The sequence below is a fragment of the Oncorhynchus tshawytscha genome, linkage group LG16, assembly GCF_018296145.1.
Source record: "Oncorhynchus tshawytscha isolate Ot180627B linkage group LG16, Otsh_v2.0, whole genome shotgun sequence".
NCBI classification, from domain to species: Eukaryota; Metazoa; Chordata; class Actinopteri; order Salmoniformes; family Salmonidae; genus Oncorhynchus; species Oncorhynchus tshawytscha.
The window spans coordinates 71388651-71408944 of NC_056444.1; the positions used below are offsets into that span (position 1 = coordinate 71388651).

General features: G+C 41.4%; 1 protein-coding gene across 12 annotated transcripts in view; it reads right to left on the reverse strand.

Moving 5' to 3' along the window:
* The window catches only part of hspg2 (heparan sulfate proteoglycan 2), a 181428-nt gene that overhangs the window by 25387 nt on the left and 135747 nt on the right, over positions 1 to 20294 (reverse strand). For 7 of the 12 annotated variants that reach the window (XM_024376129.2, XM_042299582.1, XM_042299574.1 and 4 more), the window contains 14 exons: positions 19532 to 19642; positions 19195 to 19295; positions 18776 to 18956; positions 14849 to 14908; positions 11159 to 11281; positions 10754 to 10945; positions 10024 to 10166; positions 6910 to 6987; positions 4613 to 4748; positions 4225 to 4385; positions 3576 to 3711; positions 2974 to 3117; positions 2540 to 2674; positions 2185 to 2366 (listed from right to left, as the gene is read on the reverse strand). In XM_024376129.2, the coding sequence (XP_024231897.1) occupies positions 2185 to 2366; positions 2540 to 2674; positions 2974 to 3117; positions 3576 to 3711; positions 4225 to 4385; positions 4613 to 4748; positions 6910 to 6987; positions 10024 to 10166; positions 10754 to 10945; positions 11159 to 11281; positions 14849 to 14908; positions 18776 to 18956; positions 19195 to 19295; positions 19532 to 19642 (1883 nt within the window). The remainder of the gene's footprint in view (positions 1 to 2184; positions 2367 to 2539; positions 2675 to 2973; positions 3118 to 3575; positions 3712 to 4224; positions 4386 to 4612; positions 4749 to 6909; positions 6988 to 10023; positions 10167 to 10753; positions 10946 to 11158; positions 11282 to 14848; positions 14909 to 18775; positions 18957 to 19194; positions 19296 to 19531; positions 19643 to 20294) is intronic. The other 5 variants (XM_024376139.2, XM_024376138.2, XM_042299577.1 and 2 more) reach the window with 3 other exon arrangements.

Genomic DNA, 20294 nt, shown 5'->3' on the forward strand with positions numbered 1-20294 from the left:
TTTGTTTTTTCTGTCTGTGACCGCCGGTCCGTCTGCTGGAAAGTCAGTCGACAGAAAGTCTCTGGTTTGTCCACCAGAGATCAAAGTCTTTAGTAGTTGTAGCTTGTTATAATGGATACATCAGGCGTACCAATGGTCGTTAGATAGGCAAATGTTCTCCAGAATGGATCTTTCAGAGTACCATTCGGTCGTTCAATCTGCACGTAACTGGTCTAATGTACATTTTGTCGGAAGTTGGTTTCATACACAAAAGTGGGCGTTTCATGACGCCGATGTAATGTCTGTGCTCATGTGGGCTTGGCCACTGACTTTGTTAATGAAACTAGGGGGCACTATTTTCATTTTTGGAAAAATAACGTTCCCAAAGTAAACGGGCTATTTTGTCAGGACAAGATGCTAGAATATGCATATAATTGACAGCTTAGGATAGAAAACACTCTAAAGTTTCCAAAACTGTAAAAATATTGTCTGTGAGTATAACAGAACTGATATTGCAGGTGAAAGCCTGAGAAAAAATCCAATCAGGAAGGGACTCTTATTTAGAAAGCTCTGCGTTCCTATGCGTCCCTATTGAGCAGTGAATGAGATATCAACCAGATTCCTTTATCTATGGCTTCACCAATTGTGTCTAGTGTCACAATACATAGTTTCAGGCTTTTATTTTGAAAACTGAGCCTGAACGAAAACATTGCGTCAGTGGTCAGCTGGAGGCTCTCAGAGTGTTTTGTGCATAAAAGACAAATTCGGCCATTGTTTCTCTCTTTCCTACTAAGAAGCCACCTGTCCCGGTTGATATATTATCGAAAAACACCTTGAGGATTGATTATAAAAAACGCTTTGCCATGTTTCTGTCGATATTATGGATCTAATTTGGAATATTTTTCGGCGTTGTCGTGACCGCAGTTTCCGGTGGATTTCTCAACCAAACGTGAAGTACAAACGGAGGTGTTTCGGCTATACAAATAATCTTTATGGGATAAAATGAACATTTGCTGTTTAACTGGGAGTCTCGTGAGTGAAAACATCCGAAGCTCATCAAAGGTTAACGATTTAATTTGATTGCTTTTCTGATTTTCGTGACCAAGCTGCCTGCTGCTAGCTAGGCATAATGCTATGCTAGGCTATCAATAAACTTACACAAATGCTTGTCTTGCTTTGGCTGTAAAGCATAATTTCAAAATCTGAGATGACAGGGTGATTAACAAAAGGCTAAGCTGTGTTTCAATATATTTCACTTGTGATTTCATGAATATTCATATTTTCTAGTAATATTTTTTGTCCGTTGCGTTATGCTAATTAGTATTAATTGATGACAATTCTCCTGGATTCGGGAGAGGGAGTTCCAAGAGGTTTTAAGACTTCATATGAAAAACAATTCTCTCATTTAGAAGGCTAACATCACATTACATCTTCTCACTAATAGTTTTATATTTAATCATATACGTTTCCCCACATTTGGATGTGACCCTGACAGCTGGGAAATATATAAATTAAGGGATACTGTTATGTTGTCCTATCGTCTTTAGTTACATCACAAATTATTAACAAATTCGACAGGATTGTTCTTTAAATACCCCAGGACCATTACAAATGTTTGAAATACAGAAATACTGTTGAATTATTCACCCTTTTGATGTTAAAGTTAGGCAAAGTCTCTCTCTGTGTCCCACAGTCACACATTCCAATCTCAATACTACCGACCCAGAAGCAGAGTATTTATGACCATCATAAAACTGTGGAGAGAGAGAGGGGGGCTATGATCCTCCCCCAAGGGCACGTCATGACAACAGCTTTACTGCATTTGCCCATCATAGAATAAATAGCACACCCTATGTAATATATCTTAGCACAAAAATGTATTACATCCTAACACTAAGGTCTGGTTTCTCATACACAGATTAAGCCTGGTTTTTAGAGCAAGAAGCACATTGAATTAAGAATCTAGGCTTAATCTTTGTTTAGAAATCCTTTATTCTTCCACTTACATTTCACTTGTAATTTAGTAGACACTCTTATCCAGAGAAATTAGGGTTAAGTGCCTTGCTCAGATTTTTCACCTAGTCACCTAGTCGGAACCAGCGACCTGTCAGTTAGTTACTGGCTCAAAGCTCTTAACCACTAGGCTACCTTTCGCCTGTACAGTACAAAAGCTCAGTAAAAATGAACACAGATCCAGTACAGTACCTGCATGACAGCGTTGGACTCCATGGGCACAGGACTACTCAGCATGGTCTTGCGGGCGTTGTCCAGCCTGTGCCATGTGACAGATGGCCGTGGCTCCCCGGAGGCCTGGCACTCCAGATTGATGGGTTCACCCACCTTGACTCGCACGGGCCCCTGAGGGGTGACAGTCGCTACGGGAGACTCTGGAAGGAAGGATGACATCACCCAAATAAACAACCTTTCCTTTACCATGACAACCACCAAGGGGGGCCCTTAGTTCATCGACAGAGAGTAGCTGCTCATACTGAACCACACCATAAACATCAACAGCATATATGTGTGTGTGTATGTGTGTGTGTGTGTGACTACACCATACCTCTGACAATCAGAGAGACCATGCTCTGGGTGATTCCAAACAAGTTGCTAGCCACACAGCGGTAGGTGCCCTGGTTGCTAGGGCGGGCATCAGTGATGATGAGGACAGAGCCGTAATGGTCAATCTTCACATTGTCTACAGAATGACAGGTTTTATAGGGAATCATTTAGTCTGTCAAGTACATCTCTTACAAGCAGCAACTGTGTGTGTTAAATTAAAAATGTAGCTAAAAATGAAAGAACAGTAATTGGATACAGACGATATGTTGTCATTACTGAATATATTGCAGGTAGTTTGCGTGTGTGGATAATGACATGATTCTGACATCTGACAAGAATCTGACTAAATGCCTTTCTGCTGTATGGAATTTAATGGAATGATTCAGTATCCTCCAGTTGGAGAGTAACAGTGTAACAGTATGTGTGTGTCCTCACCGGGAAGGGGCTGGTTGTTGGACAGTTTCCACTCCAGGCGAACGGGCTGGGCTCCACTGTAGACCCTACACTTGAAGCTGGCTGACTCTCCCTTTCGCACCGCTGCACTGTGGGGCTCAATGGAGATGATAGGGGTCTGCAGGCCTGCTCCAGGGAACACACACCACACAAACATTACAACAGGACAATGTTTCCTCTGCTCACTCAAGTTCTAATCCTACAACATTTACAAGAGGGTGTACTGTAAGTACAAGATCATGATACTTTAGGTCTATGGCCTCCATTGGAAGCATTGGAATTTAGAAGCAAATACAAAGCATGACAAACCAGAAACCCAGGAAGGTTTGAACCAGGATGAGATCATGGCACAGTGTGGAAAAGTAAAGCATATGCTCTTGAGGTCACTTTAAGGAGGGTTGGAATTAAACACAACTGGAAAAGTAATACTGTACATGACGAAAGGCCACAAAATAAATTACACAGATGTTCCTACTGCGTATACGTCGGACTGCTTCACCACCATCCCCAGTGATATCAGTAGAGAGGATAGTTCCATTGTCAAGCCAGTGTACTGTCACAGAGAGAATAGCTTGCTGACTTACGAGAGGAGGTGGCTGTGACTGAGACAGAGACTGAGGCCTGACGGACAGGTTTACCAGGCGCTGCCTCCGCACGACAGATATACTCCCCAGAGTCATCTGGGCTGGCAGAGAGGATACGCAGCTGGGTACCCAGAACCTGTTAGGCACAATGGGAATTATCCTGCTGAATATTCAGCTGAAATAAACAGTCTTCATTAAAGGGATAGTGTGACATGTTGGCAATGATTTTGTTCTACTTCCCCAGAGTCAGATGAACTCATGGATACCATTTTTATGTCTCTGCTTTCAGTTTTAATGAAGTTGAAGGTCGTTTCTGATGCAATTTATAACTAGCGTAAGCACAATGACTGGAAGTCTGCAGAACCAACTAGCATGCTAGCTAGCAAAATGTCCCACTATCGGTTCAATAGATTTTTCATAGAGATTTGACTAGCTGAGCATCCTAAACAGTAATGATACCATATCATCACGTGGCTACAGTACATTTACATGAACAGTTGGAAGCATTTGTATGTTAGAGGTAAGGTCCCAAAGTTCCTGGGTTTTCAGAAATCCATGTTGGGAACTTTGGAAAAACCAAAACCTGGGAATTTTGGTAAAGTTTCCAGAATTGTTCAACCCTAGTAAGAGAACATGTGTATATTCCAACCTGGTGATTGGCAGACAGGCGTCCACTAGACCTCCTCCAGGTGACAGCAGGTGGGGGGTTACCAGGGACAAAACAGTTAAGGTCCAGAGACTGTCCCTCCTGGACGTCAGCTATGGAGGGCTGGATGGTGATGGCTGATGAGATGGTGTCTCCTCCTATTGCTACACAACCACAAACACAGGACACAGACATTTACTAATGTTAAATTACTATCAACACACAGCGGCAGCAAGCTCTGGGTACAATTACCTGGGTCATGCCCATTAAGGAGAAAACATTTTGAAACAGATTAAAACATTGACGTAATCTGAACTATCTTTCCAATTTACGTTGCGAAACTTTTTAAAACGAGTGCCCTACTGAACATGACCCTGGAGTGAACTCTCACCTCTATTGACAGTGACCTCGATGGGAGCCTCTGAGGACCCTATGGAGTTGGTTCCGACACACAGGTAGGTGCCAGAGTCAGAAGACTTGATGTTGGGGATGAGAAGGGTGCCAATGTCTGTACGCTCCATACGGGTCTAGAGAGGACACAGCAACAAGCATGGAGAGGGATGAAGAATATGTCACAATGGCCTTAGACACAATGCACCACTGTGGTACGAGCTACACGACAATGTGCATGACAATGATAATGTCTCTACCTAAACCCAATACAAAAACATCATACATACAGCAGATTTCTTACCTCTGGACCAACACCTACTGTTTAAACATTGTATAACCACTGTGTAAACCCACAAAGGTGCGAACAACAGACACACTTGATATAATTTCAAATCAATACCAACAAAAGCACGGCAGGGTGGATCTTCAGCATATACAGTATATAGCATTGTTCAATGGTGTGTGTTGTAACAATGTTTGTGTTATGATCATTAAAAATGGCTTTTCAGTTATTGCTGTGCTTTGCATTAAATAAAACAATAAAATCTAACCAATTCATCGTTGGTTGAAGAGAAAAGTAATGTTTAGGTATATCAACATTACTATAATGATTTCACAGTTAAAAATGTTAATTTGACAACAAATAATGATCACTATTGAAACAGTTACCAATGACATACAGTAGGTACACTACAGTAGGTAGTCATACACTACAGTAGGATGCACTACAGTAGTTGGTCATACACTACAGTAGGATACACTACAGTAGGTAGTCAAAATCTACAGTAGGATGCACTACAGTAGGGAACACTACAGTAGGTAGTCATACACTACAGCAGGATACACTACAGTAGCATACACTACAGTAGCATACACTACAGTAGGATAAACTGCAGTAGGTAGTCATACACTACAGCAGGATACACTACAGTAGGTAGTCATACACTTCAGGAGGATACATTACAGTAGCATACAGTACAGTAGGTATAGTAGCACATGTTATTGTATACTATTGTATACTTAAAATAATTGTTGTTGAGTTGTTAAAATGATTCAGTACAATGATGACAGGACTGGGAAACTGTTAGGGAATTGACATATTAGACATAGTGCTTTGAGCCAATACAATGCTTTCAAGCAATACTACAAAGCTCCTCTGTACAGTATGAAATCCCTGGTAATGCATTACAGATGTTTACTCGTACTTACAACCACTCACTAAATCAAGGCTAAGCAACTACTTTACACTTTAACTATAATGGACAGAGTGGATCTTAATATAATTTACAACCTTACAACCATACGGTATTACAACCATCAACGTGAACAGTGGCCAGTGTTACAGCTGAGAATAGAGTACACCTAAAGACATTATTTAAAGGGGTGTGTCTAGGCTCTAGAGAGAGAATTTAAAGGGGTGTGTCTGAAGAGAGAATTTAAAGGGGTGTGGCTGGGCTGGGTGGATTACAATATCCTAGGGGTGGTGGTAGTGCCTTCCATCCGTGGACAAAGCTGCTTAGCTCCGGCCTAGTCAACCGTGAGGGCCTGGCTAAAGTGAGCAGTGGCTGATGCAGAGCCGGCTCAATGTGTGTCTGAACCCATTCACAAGTTTTCAAAGCAACCCATTTGCTAAAGTACACAGAATTTCTGCGTGGCCGCACGGCAGAGCCTGAGTCCCCATGGGAAAAGCTGACACAACGCTGAAGCTGTCTGAGGCAGAACAAAACAGAGCCCTGAGCATCGGCTGGCAGAGGAGACATGAGGTACGGAGGGACTAACCCAAAGCCCCTCGAGGAGACAAGTGCCTGGCATGAGTAGCCAAAACCTTTTTTACAAATCGATACCTGGAGCCAAATATAAATCCAAAAATAATATTGTGACATGTATCAATTATATACATTTTTCCCCCCATCCCTAATGATGGTGGATAAATTAGAAAATGAAGGACATGGATGGATGGATGGATGGATGGAACATTTATAAAACTAAAACAACAACTAAACCATGCCATAAGAAGAGCTTCACACCCGGCTTGCTATTGTTGTTGTTGATGATGTTTTTTTTACCAGTAATACTTAACTACTATTTCTCATGGAGACTTTGTGAGCAGCTATATGCTTGTAGTGAATTAATGGCAGTTACTGTGTGTGATGATGAATCAAAGACACGTTTGATCATGCATTTAGTTGACAGTGTGTTTAGGCAAGGTCAGTAGAGGACAACAGGTGGGAAGTAAGAGACGAGACAGATAGATAGACAGACAGACAGACGTAAAGACAGGACAGATGGACAGACCTGCAGCTCCTCAATACGTCTCTGTAACACATCGAGACTGTTGCTTTTAAACTGATGGAAACCGTGAGAAGGAATGGCCTGAGCAAAACGTCAAGGAAAAAAGGGGGGGAATAAAAAAAGGGAGGAAGGAAACACAAGAAGGAAAAAAAACAATAAAGATTGGTCAAAATACTGTACACCAGAATTCAGTTTTTCACCAACACAACCCTTTCAATAGCATGGTGAGATACCAGCACTAAATACTGTATACCAGGGATGTCAAACATATGGCTCGCAGGCCGGATCCAGCTCACGGGGGGGGGTCCAATCCGGCCCGCAGGTGGTTTGAGTAAAATAAATCAAATAAAACCAAATCCAAACTGTGTAGAAATGGTAATTGATCTATATTCATACAGTTTCTTGACTATCCAGCTTGCTAATAATCACTAGACAGTTTTTTCCAGAAACAATGGATAAAGGACCATTTTTGGCAAATTTGGACGGCAAGGAAATCGAACACATTTTCCGGACCTTGTTGAAGACTGAATGCGGCCCCTGGGGCAAAGTGAATTCGACACCCCTGCTGTACACAATACATACAGTGAGTGAGTTGAGAAAGTATTCATACCCCTTGACTTATTCCACGTTCCTAAATTCGAAAAGGATTCAAATAATTTTTTGTTCTCCTATCTACACACAATACCCCATAATGACAAAGTGAAAACATGGTTTTAATAATGTTTGCAAATGTATTGAAAATCAAATACAGAAATATCTTATTAACATAAGTATTCACACCCCTGAGTAAATCATTTTGTAAAAGCACCTTGGGCAGCGATTACAGCTAAGAGTCTTTATGGGTAGGTCTATTTTACACCAGGATGGTAACATTTTTGCTCTGTCAAATTGGTTGCTGATCATAGCTTGCTATAGATTTTCAAGTAGATTTAAGTCAAAACTGTAACTCGGCCACTCAGGAATAATTCAATGTCATCTTAGTTAGCAACTCCAGTATATATTTGGCCTTGGCTAGACTGTAAACTCTCCTTCCAGACTCATATCAAACATCTCCAATCCAAAATCAAATCTAGAATCGGCTTTCTATTCCGCAACAAAGCCTCCTTCACTCACGCCGTCAAACTTACCCTAGTAAAACGGACTATCCTACCGATCCTCGACTTCGGCGATGTCATCTAGCTTCCAATACTCTACTCAGCAAATTGGATGTAGTTTATCACAGTGCCATCCGTTTTGTTACCAAAGCACTTTATACCACCCACCACTGCGACCTGTATGTTCTAGTTGGCTTGCCCTCGCTACATATTTGTCTCCAGACCCACTGGCTCCAGGTCATCTATAAATCTATGCTAGGTTGGCTTATCTCAGCTCACTGGTCACGATAACAACACCCACCCGTAGCACATGCTCCAGCAGGTATATCTCACTGGTAACCCCCAAAGCCAACCACCTCCTTTGGCCACCTTTCCTTCCAGTTCTCTGCTGCCAGTGACTGGAATGAATTGCAAAAATCACTGAAGATGGAGCCTTACATTTCCCTCACTAACTTTCCCTCACTAACATCAGCTATCTGAGCAGCTAACCGATCGCTGCAGCTGTACATAGCCCATCTGTAAATAGCCCACCCAATCTACCTACCTCATCCCCATATTGTTTTTATTTACTTTGCTGCTATTTTGCACACCAGTATCACTACTTACACACCATCATCTGCTCATCATCATCTGCTCATCTATCACTCCAGTGTTAATCTGCTAAATTGCAATTACTTTGCTACTATGGCCTATTTATTGACTTACCTCCTCATGCCATTTGCACACACTGTACTTAAACTTTTTTCTATTGTGTTATTGACTGTACGCTTGTTTATTCCATGTGTAACTCTGTGTTGTTTCTGTTGCACTGCTTTGCTTTATCTTGGCCAGGTCGCAGTTGTAAATGAGAACTTGTTCTCAACTAGCTTACCTGGTTAAATAAAGGTGAAATAAAAATACAATAAAAATTGTCCTGCTGAAAGATGAATTCATCTTCCAGTGTCTGCTGGAATGCAGACTGAACCAGGTTTTCCTCTAGGATTTTGCCTGTGCTTAGCTCCATTCTGTTTCGTTTTTATCCTGAATAACTCCTCAGTCCTTAACAATTAGAAGCATACCCATAACATAAAGCAGCCACCACTATGCTTGAAATTATGGAGAGTGGCACTCAGTAATGTGTTGTATTATATTTTCCCCAAACATAATACTTTGTATTCAGGACAAAATGTGAATTGCTTTGACACATTTTTTTGCTGTATTACTTTAGTGCCTTGTTGCAAACAAGATGCATGTTTTGGAATATTTTTATTCTGTACAGGCTTTCTTCTTTTCACTCTGTCAATTAGATTAGTATTGTGGAGTAACTACAATGTTGTTGATCCATCCTCAGCTTTCTCCTATCACAACCATTAAACTCTGTAACTGTTTTAAAGTCACCATTGGCCTCATGGAGAAACCCCTGAGCAGTGTCCTTCCTCTCTGGCAACTGAGTTAGGAAGGAAACCTGTATCTTTGTAACAACTGGGTGTATTAATACACCATCCAAAGTGTAATTAATATTCAACGTCTGTATTTTTACCCATCTACCAATACCCCATCTACCCTTCTTTGCAAGGCATTGGAAAACCTCCCTGGTCTTTGTGGTTGAATCTTTGTTTGAAATTCTCTGCTCGACTAAGGAACCTTCCAGATAATTGTATGTATGGGGTACAGAGATTAACTAGTCATTAAAAAATAATGTTAAACACTATTATTGCACACAGAGTGAGTTCATGCAACGTATTATGTGACTTGTTAAGCAAATGTTTACTCCTGAACTTATTTAGGCTTGCCATAACAAAGGGGTTTAATACTTATTGACACAAGACATTGTAAACATTTTGAAAAATATAATTCCACTTTGACATTATGGGGTATTGTGTGTAGGCCAGTGACAAAGAAAAATCCATTTTAAATTCAGGATGTAACACGGCAAAATCAAGGGCTATAAATACATTCTTTCTGAAGGCACTCTATGTAGCTACTCTTAAGATCAGTATATATCCTAGACAGAAAGTATCAGGTAGAAAGGACCACTGTTTACCTGCGAGGGAAGTTGTCCTCCCTGTTTCTTCCAGGTGAGTCCGGGGCTGGGCGTGCCTCCAGCCCGGCAGTACAGCCTCAGCGTCTCCCCCTCATGGATGTCCACTCTCTGGGGGCTCACCTGCACGTGGGGCAGGCTGGCACCTGAAGCATTTAAACACACAGGAAGAACACAGAATATGCCCAAATGAGGACCCAACAATACTGGTAGACAATATGGGTTGTCACTAGTTATCACAGCCACAAAGTAGAAATGGGCAATATTGTAAAAATTCATGAAAACAAAAATGTGCTTTTTGGTCTTAATTTAAAGTTAGGGTTAGGTATAAGGTTAGCAGTGAGCTCAAGGTTAAGGTTAGGTTTAAAACAGTCAAGCTGCAGAGGGGAGGACGTCTCATAATAATGTCTGAAACGGAGCGAATGGAATGGCATCAAACACATGGAAAGTAATGGCTTCAGCCATTACTACGAGCCTGCCCTCCCCAATTAAGGTGCCTCCAACCTCCTGTGGTTTAAAATCATATTTTAAGAAGATACATTGAAGAAGTAATTACTTTGTGGATGTGGTAACTAGTGACGAACAACAATATTGGGCATATTCACAGTTGAGATAAGTACACACAACTCAGACCTCAGAGCATCCATAAATCCTTCATCGATCTCAATAGAAGACTTGCGCAACAACTTGAGTAAAGCGTGTAGATCTCAAGTAAGAATACCACCCCATGAACCTGTGACATTGGCCTGCTGTTGATGTTGAGACCCACTGTGTACGTAGAGGACAGCCCGTGCTGTGTGTTCTCCATGGGTGTTGAAGGCCTTGCAGACGTACTCCCCCTCATCCCCCCTCTCCACAGCAGGGATGGTTAGTACTCCTCCATGGACCACAGCATTGGGGCTCATTCTGTTACCAGGACCTCCACCTAGAAACACATTATCCCCCCCCCTTTTGTCAGTTATGACATTATACAGTGTGAATGTATACTTCTATAAACAGCTATTCAAATACAAGATTATAACAGGGTGTTATACATGCAAATTAATGTGTTGCTAATTGACTTAGCCAGCAATTGACTAAACTAATTGACTGGCTTAGTTTATGCTGTAGGTGTACCGCTAGCTACAGCCTTCCTTACCGAACCACTCGATGGCAGGGGTAGGGTTGCCAGTCACAGTACAGCGGAACTCAGCGCGGCCTCCTTGCTGGATGGTCAGGACAGGTGGAGTGGCGGCAGCCACTGGCTCGGCCCCCTCGGCAGCTACAATAAGGCAGAGAACAGTTAGACAGACCCCAAAGTATGGGGCGTTTGTGTTCACAAAGGGCAGGGGCTTTTCTGCAGAAAGGGGCTTTAACATTTTGCGGGTATTAATGGCTAGCAGACACATGAGGTTGGTGGCACCTTAATTGGGGAGGACGGACTCGTAGCAAGGGCTGGAGCGGAATAGGTGGAATGGTATCAAATACATCAAATGTATGGTTTCCATGTGTTTGATGCCATTCCATTTACTGCTACCAGACCAGTACTTTACAGAATCAAGTGACATCAGTTTAGTGTACATGTTGGCTGTAGATCAGCAGGGCTGGGTCCTGACTCACTCAAGCCAAGACTGTGTCTATGTGTCAATGTTAATGAGGGAGGGCAGAGAGGGGGTGACGGGACAGGGCTGGGTACGTGGCCTACGCCTAGAAATGACCCCTTGGCAGCCAGGGCCCTCTGTGCAGCCGACACAGATGAGAGGTGGCAGGTTCGCATTGGCAGGGCACATGGCTCTCTGGGCACAGCTCTCTGTGCCAGCTTGGCTGGCCTCTGATCCCCAGCCACATTGAATCCCATCTGATCCCAGGGCGACAGAGCAAAATAAAGCCCCCTTTCAGCGTCCAGGGTGGACTATCAGGCTATCTAAGCTCCGATTTAAGCCCTGGCCCTGGTCTGGGACTCACTGACCTGAGGGAGACTGACTATATTTCATCATCTTTGTTTTCTGAGAGGCTGGGCACTGACTAGTACACTTTCTCAAATTGATCTAATGATTTAGCTTGTCTCAATATTGTCTGAACTGTGTGAAATTAGTAATGTAGAATAGAGAACTTCAGTAAGTAGGTGGTGAGGTTACAACAGGCCATTAAGTATACAGTATACCTTATTGAAACATTCACTGTGATGGACGGTTGAAGGATGATATCTGTCGAGGGGGAGGTGAGCATGATGAGAGGAATGGCAGATAGTTCTCCCCCTGGGCTCCAGAGAGCTAACAGCCATGATCGTGATGTGGTGTATGAGGCACAGCATGATGTTTGAAGCACACAATGACAGCTATTCCAGACCAGTGTGTGTCCCTGTGTGGGACTGTCAAGCAGAATGCAGATGGAGAAAGTGTGGGTGGTGTCTCCTCTGTGTTGTGTGCTGATTGGAAGAGAACAAGCTAACTACTCAAGTCTAGATAGAATTATAAGACAGAATGTCATATTTAGTATGTAATTTTCTCTCTAAATACATCAGATACTTGAGGTTATAACATAAAGATGGAGATCTGATCTCGGTCAGATGACTGTACTAAAATGTGCATTAGTTGTTGTCGTACACTAGTGTGGTGTTAAAAAAGTGAGTGTGAATGTTTTGTGCAGATGGAAAACCGGAGGGGACCTGAGATGAAGTGCATGAGGGACTTAATGGGTGAAAAGTAAAGTTGATAAATGGACTCAACATTCAAGAGGAGCTTCCCACATGAATGAGCATGCACCTGCACCTGCACCAGTGGACCCATACCATAAGTAGCCAGACGAGCCAGGCAAGACCTAGTAATGCTCATGTACAATCTATTCTGTATTATCATAACTAAAGTCTATATGGTGTCAAGAGTATTGTGAACATATACAGTTGAAGTCAAAAGTTTACATACACCTTAGCTAAATACATTTAAACTCAGTTTTTCACAATTCCTGACATTTAATCCTAGTAAAAATGCCCTGTTTTAGGACAATTAGGATTACCACTTTATTTTAAGAATTTGAAATGTCAGAATAATAGTAGAGAGAATGATTTATTTCAGCTTTTATTTCTTTCATCACATTCCCAGTGGGTCTGAAGTTTACATACACTCAATTAGTATTTGGTAGCATTACCTTTAAATTGTTTAACTTGGGTCAAACAGTTCGGGTAGCCTTCCACAAGCTTTCCACAATAAGTTGGGTGAATTTTGGCCCGTTCCTCCTGACAGAGCTGGTGTAACTGAGTCAGGTATCTAGGCCTCCTTGCTCGCACACGCTTTTTCAGTTCTGCCCACATATTTTCTACAGGTTTGAGGTCAGTGCTTTATGATGGCCACTCCAATACCTTGACTTTGTTGTCCTTAAGCCATTTTACCACAACTTTGGAAGTATGCTCATTGTCCATTTGGAAGACCCATTGACTGATGTCTTGAGATGTTGCTTCAATATATCCACATAATTTTCCGTCCTCATGATGCCATCTATTTCGTGAAGTGCACCAGTCCCTCCTCCAGCAAAGCACCCCCACAACAGGATGTTGCCACCCGCCTGCTTCATGGTTGGGATGGTGTTCTTCGGCTTGCAAGCCTCCCCCTCCAAACATAACAATGGTCATTATGGCCAAACTATATTTCTTTCATCAGACCAGAGGACATTTCTCCAAAAAGTGTGATCTTTGTCCCCATGTGCAGTTAGTTGCAAACTGTAGTCTGGCTTTTTTATGGCGGTTTTGGAGCAGTGGCTTCTTTCTTGCTGAGCGGCCTTTCAGGTTATGTCGATATAGGACTTGTTTTACTGTGGATATAGATAGTTTTGTACCTGTTTCCTCCAGCATCTTCACAAGGTCCTTTGCTGTTGTTCTGGGATTGATTTGCACTTTTCGCACCAAAGTACGTTCATCTCTAGGAGATGCATCTCCTTCCTGAGCGCTATGACTGCTGCGTGGTTAATACTTGCGTACTATTGTTTGTACAGATGAACGTGATACCTTCAGGAGTTTGGAAATTGCTCCCAAGGATGAAGCAGACTTGTGGAGATCTTCAATTTTCTTTCTGAGGTCTTGACTGATTTCTTTTGATTTTCCCATGATGTCAAGCAAAGAGGCACTGAGTTTGGTAGGCCTTGAAATACATCCACGGGTACACCTCCAATTGACTCAAATGATGTAAATTAGCCTATCAGAGGCTTCTAAAGCCATGACATAATTTTCTGGAATTTTCCAAGCTGTTTAAAGGCAGTCAACTTCGTGTATGTAAACTTCTGACCCACTGGAATTGTGATACAGTGAATTATACGTGAAATATTCTGTTTGTAAACAATTGTTGGAAAAATGACTTGTGTCATGCACAAAGTAGATGTCCCAACCGACTTGCCAAGAAATTTGTGGGGTGGTTGAAAAACGAGTTTTAATGACTCCAACCTAAGTGTATGTAAACTTCCGACTTCAACTGTATTATCATGATACTGTATGTCAACATATGTTATCAAGAGAATTGTCTATTCATATACTGTATGTTTGAGGAGACAAAATGCAGAGCAAGCAATAAGAATTGCATCTTTACATTTGAATGAATACCTCTGCAGATGCATTCTAACCTATAGTACGTTGATAGTTCAGTTAACCATATAACCATATAACCGTATAACCCTATAACCTTATGTGAAGTGTGAACTGTATGTAATACCTATGGTTGATTGTACATGGGCATTACCAGACCACCACATCCATGCTGAAGGCAAAGGTAGATGAATGCATGCGTGACAGAGAGAGGGAGGAGCCCTCCAGGGATGAGGTGGAGGTGTGGTGGAGAGGTGTGGCCATGCCATGCCCACTTACGCTTTCTATGTCCTTCAAACATTTCATAGGCTGTGTAAAACGTCGGAGTCTGTGAGGCCTCTGGAAATGGGGAAAGGAGGAAGGAAGGACAGGACAGGACAGGCAAACTGACAGGTGAGTCTCCATGGCAATGATGGAACACTGGCATTGGAATCATCATCCAATGCACCTCCCACTGAGTCTGTGGCTCAATCAGTACTCAGAATGCTGTGGTCCATCCAAGTACTGCCTGGTGTTTCTTATGCCAGCGATTTTCCAAAAAGCACAAGACACAACAATACAACAGCGGAATGATCGGCAAGGAACATAACATAACTTGAACACAATAGGCGCCACCTTTCCCATCATGTATTCAAAGTATTCACATCGTTTCTCCAATTCAGATCAGGAAATATAATTGGGCTATTTAGAACACTAGCCCATGTCTTCAAAGAGCTCTGTCAATTTTCTGGGATTTAGAGACAGTGATATTGAGGTCCTCTGATCGAGACATTACATCCCATGCAGGCTAAAGAGTAAGAGGTGTCTTTTTTATGATGGTCATAGATGGTGCTATTGCATTCATAGTTTTATATTCACAATCATCACATACTTACCCTTGGATACAATGTTAGTACTTGTGTGATTTCTGGGATATGGTTCTGTGGATACTGGTTAAGATTAAGGGCATATCACCTTGGAGATTGTGTCATTGTGTTCATACAACATACAGTGCTGTGTTTAAATATCTTCTCTTCTGTATAAAATGTGTTACTGATATGAACTCTGGTCATTTGCTGGTGTAACAGTGAATGTGTCTACTCAGCGAGAGAACCTTTGGATTTAAAGTCAACTAGTTCTACTTCACAAACATGCACAGAACACAATGAGACAAGAACACAACAATGAAAACGGTATGGTCGGACTGAGTACAAACAAGCACAAAGAGAACTGAGAGCCACATACAGAGCATGCAGGTTAGTAGTTATACAAACTAGTTGTAAAAACTTTACTTCCATTGATTGAACAATTCAATTTTTTTTAGAACAGTTCTCAAGAATGGTTCTCTTTAATATTTTCAACCATATACAGCTTGTGGTTTAAACAATGGTGGGTTGGCTTATCCTTGACAAGTAGGCCATAGTGAAGAAGGGTCTGATAGTCATTAATGCCATTACATCAACACCTTACAAATGAGTTGACTTACAATACATCCAAAAGAAATTATGTACGAAGGTCTGGTGCCTTGTACCCTGAGGTAAGTAATATCTTCTGTTCCATTGAAATCTCACTCCAAATGACTCTGTCATATCTTTGGTCTCTATCACTACTTTAATCAAATTGATCTTTTTCACAAACATTTTCACAGTTAAGATAAATAAAATACAGTGTGATATTTGTATGTTACATCAGTTAGGTATTTTAAAAAATCGAATCAGTACATAGTATAGTGTAAAGTACAATCTCTTTGAAACAGCACCTTTGGATATCTAGATGATTTAAATACAGTGTAAAACAATAGTTATAAAAGTTTAAATGAAAAGTTCAAACTAAAATAACATAGTAGCATGATGAGGCATCTCAAACGGTCTGTGGATTGCGCATTCTGTCTCTATCGGCCCACTAGCGAGATTTGAATTGGCATATTTCAGCCAACGAATCTCTTGTTTTTCTCTTAATAAGATACAGTATATCAACAACAACAAAATATATTTAACAAATGTTTGATGACAAACATTTAAAACATAAAAATGCAAAGACAAAATATTGAAAATGATTATAAAATTTGATCTGTTCTCAAAATAAATGTAAACCATGCTTTTATCATGTAAGTACATGGATGAGTACTGCCTGTTCTCTCAAATCAATTACTAGCCAAGAAACAAACTAATATATCGCTATATAAATCTAAGTATGTAGTCGTTTATTTAACTTTAATCAAATTTGATATATTATGTTTGGATAAAATTTAGGTTTAAAAAAGTGAATCAATTAAAAAAACATTATTTGCCCTTGATTTTAAAAATATTAAAATGTTGAACTGCAATAAAAATTTGATACAACACGTGTGACATACGCAAGGTGATTTATGAAAGCCTTGAAATCAAACTAGTCTCAATGATCTTTCACATTTCAAGTCAAATCTTCAACACATTTCCTTTGAGTCTAATTAACACTTACTGGATAGTACGATGCAAAACAAGACGCCTTACTTACAATTGGCAATGCAATGCCTTGGACCCTCTTACTACTCCCATCCAGATAACAGACAATAAAAGCAGCCATAGATAGATATACTACTAACCTAAAGTTTAAAGTTCAACCATTGATAGCACCATTGTCAACATTAACATTCATCAAAACAATCAGGAAAGAAACAAAGGATCTGGTTTTTATACAGAGTTGGATTGCTTCCTCACGTCATCCTCGAGAGGGGGTTGAGATTGGGATTGGGATTGGGTAAGTAGACTCAGTACAGTCCTTTTTACTATACTGTAAGTACATTTATGCCTCGGTGGTGATAGGCTGAAGTCCTTTTTGAATGTTGGTACCTCCCAGTCAGTCACTAAGCACCCATCTTGTCATCCATGTACCTCATCAACCACTACAGCTCAAGGAGAAACCACCACCAGTCCCAGCCAGGGTTACAGACTTCAGAAAAGATACCAAATAACCAACACCCTGCTAGTAAGGAAATAGGCAGAAACTAGTGTAGAAGTGATTGAAAAGTTACCAGACCACCACCAACCACCACCACCACTGATTACATGAACCCACAGTGAAGACAGCAACAGCTAGAGATCAAAGATGGTAACAGAGACCCAATCAAAGGATTGGTCAGTCATCACTGAGTATTAAACCAAGAAGTAACTAGAAAATAAATCAAATATATGCCACTGAGCAAGACAACCTTCTTTGATAAATCCATTGGGAGTGGTGACAGTGCATAGTAACTAAAACTACTTGAAACTCTTGAGTGGGCGTTATCTTTGGGCTTTGGTAGCATTGAGGACTACTGTGTGCTATGATTTCTTGGACAAACCATACACATATCTTACAATTATGGCCCTTTTAATTATTTTTCATAATAAAATAATTATAATATCCACAAGCTGTACATTGCCCCTGGATCCATAAAGATTTTACACAGAGTAAGACGGACAAATCATTGTTAGAAAGACAGAGACACCAACATCAGAAACAGGGAAACAAGTAGCGTAGGGAGAGATTTGAAGGTGTTGGGTTCTGAGAATAGGAAATATACTTATTAACGTCACTGATGGAGTGCTGAGGTTTAGAGGGTCTACACCAAAAGTGTAGTGTCCTCCTATAAGGGTTATAGGAGGAAGGCATATAGTGTGTGCAATTAAGCTTGGAATGTGTTGAGTGCAGAGAAGCGATTACATGTGTCAGGCATTAATAAGGGGAGAGAGCCATGGATTAGTGATGGAGGGGGGTTGAGGTCAGGTCACCTTAAGGGAGAAATAAAATGTTATGCCCGTATCACTAGTGTCCTGCCTAGCAGTAAAGAACGATGTTTGTACAGATGGGTAGGAGGAGACTCAGCCTATGAGGAACAGTTAAATATCAGTGCTTGTGTGAAAATGTTTTTGTCTAATGCAGCTGTATTGATCCTCCGGGCAGAATAAACATCAGAATAAAGAATTAGAACCTAACACAGGGTTTGACATGAGAGAGGTTGTCTGAATTTAGAAAAGTGGGGGTTGGGAGTCAGAGTGACAGGGGTTATGCTGTTTGCCAGAAGCTAGGGTGCGAACAGATAAACACAGTTAACGCAGTGCATTATATAGGGGGACGGAGGCAAAGCCAAAGCAAGCAGGGGCATGCACCATTCAAGGAAGGGCTGAGGAGAGGAATAGAGCTTGTAGGGTGGTGTAAAGAGGCTGATGGCTAACAGTATGATGGCATCTGTCTGGGTTCACAAACCTGGCACGTAGAGGATGGCAGTACCCTCGTCCATGGCAAACATGTTAGAGCCTGTACACACGTAGATGCCAGCGTCCTCAGGCTGGACGTTCTGGATGGTCAGGATGCCGTTGAAGTCCATGGCTCTGTTGGGCAGCTTGCCATTACCCCGCCGGGTCCACACCAGGGTGTAGGCTGGAGACTGGGAGGGGAGGGGACAGATGTGTTTACTTCACATCTTGTACCCAAGTAAGATAGAAAGCAATGCAACAGAGGGGCCAATAAAAGGGGGACAATTGTATAATAATATGCTAATAATATGGTTTTATACCATTTTCTCTCATGGCCAAATTTATTAAGCACAATGCCAACCAGCCAAGATATATCCAAATAAATAGAATTGATTGTGTTAATGTCTCCATGTTGGAAGCCAGTTTTACCTTGCTCTTGGCTGTGCAGATGAAGCTGACTGTTGCTCCAACTGTGACGCTATGTGCTTTGGGCTCCTCAATGGTCACTTCAATGGGTTTGGATAAGACAGCTGGAGGCAGAAACCATTCAGTAAACATTTAAAAGCCCCAAAAATGTATTACTTACTGTATCTCAGCTTTGACCAAATTTAGCTGGAGCCAAAACTTTTTTTAAAAAGCTTATAAGTTCAAGCCAGTTTAACAACTCAACAACTGACTAAGATCACTGAAAAAATAATCACAAAATTATTAGAAATTCAATATGTTTGTGCATTCAGTAACTGTTTTATGATTTAACAAGTAGTACTTGTGACGATGATCTCAGCGCGGCTCCTGTTGGTGTTGCGTTGGTCTCTGCAGGTACAGACATAGATGCCTGCGTCACTGGGTTGAACACTGGGGATATGCAGCTCCTCTCCTGAAAGAACAGGTAGGAATATACAGTTGAAGTCGGAAGTTTACATACACTTATGTTGGAGTCATTAAAACTTGTTTTAAAAGTATCTATATCCAGAGTAAAACAAGTCCTATATCGACATAACCTGAAAGGCCGCTCAGCAACGAAGAAGCCACTGCTCCAAAACCGCCATAAAAAATCCAGACTACGGTTTGCATCTGCACATTGGGACAAAGATTGTACTTTTTGGAGAAATGTCCTCTGGTCTGATGAAACAAAAATACAACTGTTTGGCCATAATGAACATCAATATGTTTGGAGGAAAAAGGGGGATGCTTGCAAGCTGAAGCATCATGTTGTGAGGGTGCCTTGCTGCAGGAGGGACTGGTGCACTTCACAAAATAGATGGCATCATGAGGACGGAAAATGATGTGGATATATTGAAGCAACATCTCAAGACATCAGTCAGGAAGTTACAGCTTGGTCGCAAATGGGTCTTCCAAATGGACAATGACACCAAGCATACTTCCAAACTTGTGGCAAAATGGCTTAAGGACAGCAAAGTCAAGGTATTAGAGTGGCCATCACAAAGCCCTGACCTCAATCCTATAGACAATTTGTGGGCAGAACTGAAAAAGCGTGTGCGAGCAAGGAGGCCTACAAACCTGTCTCA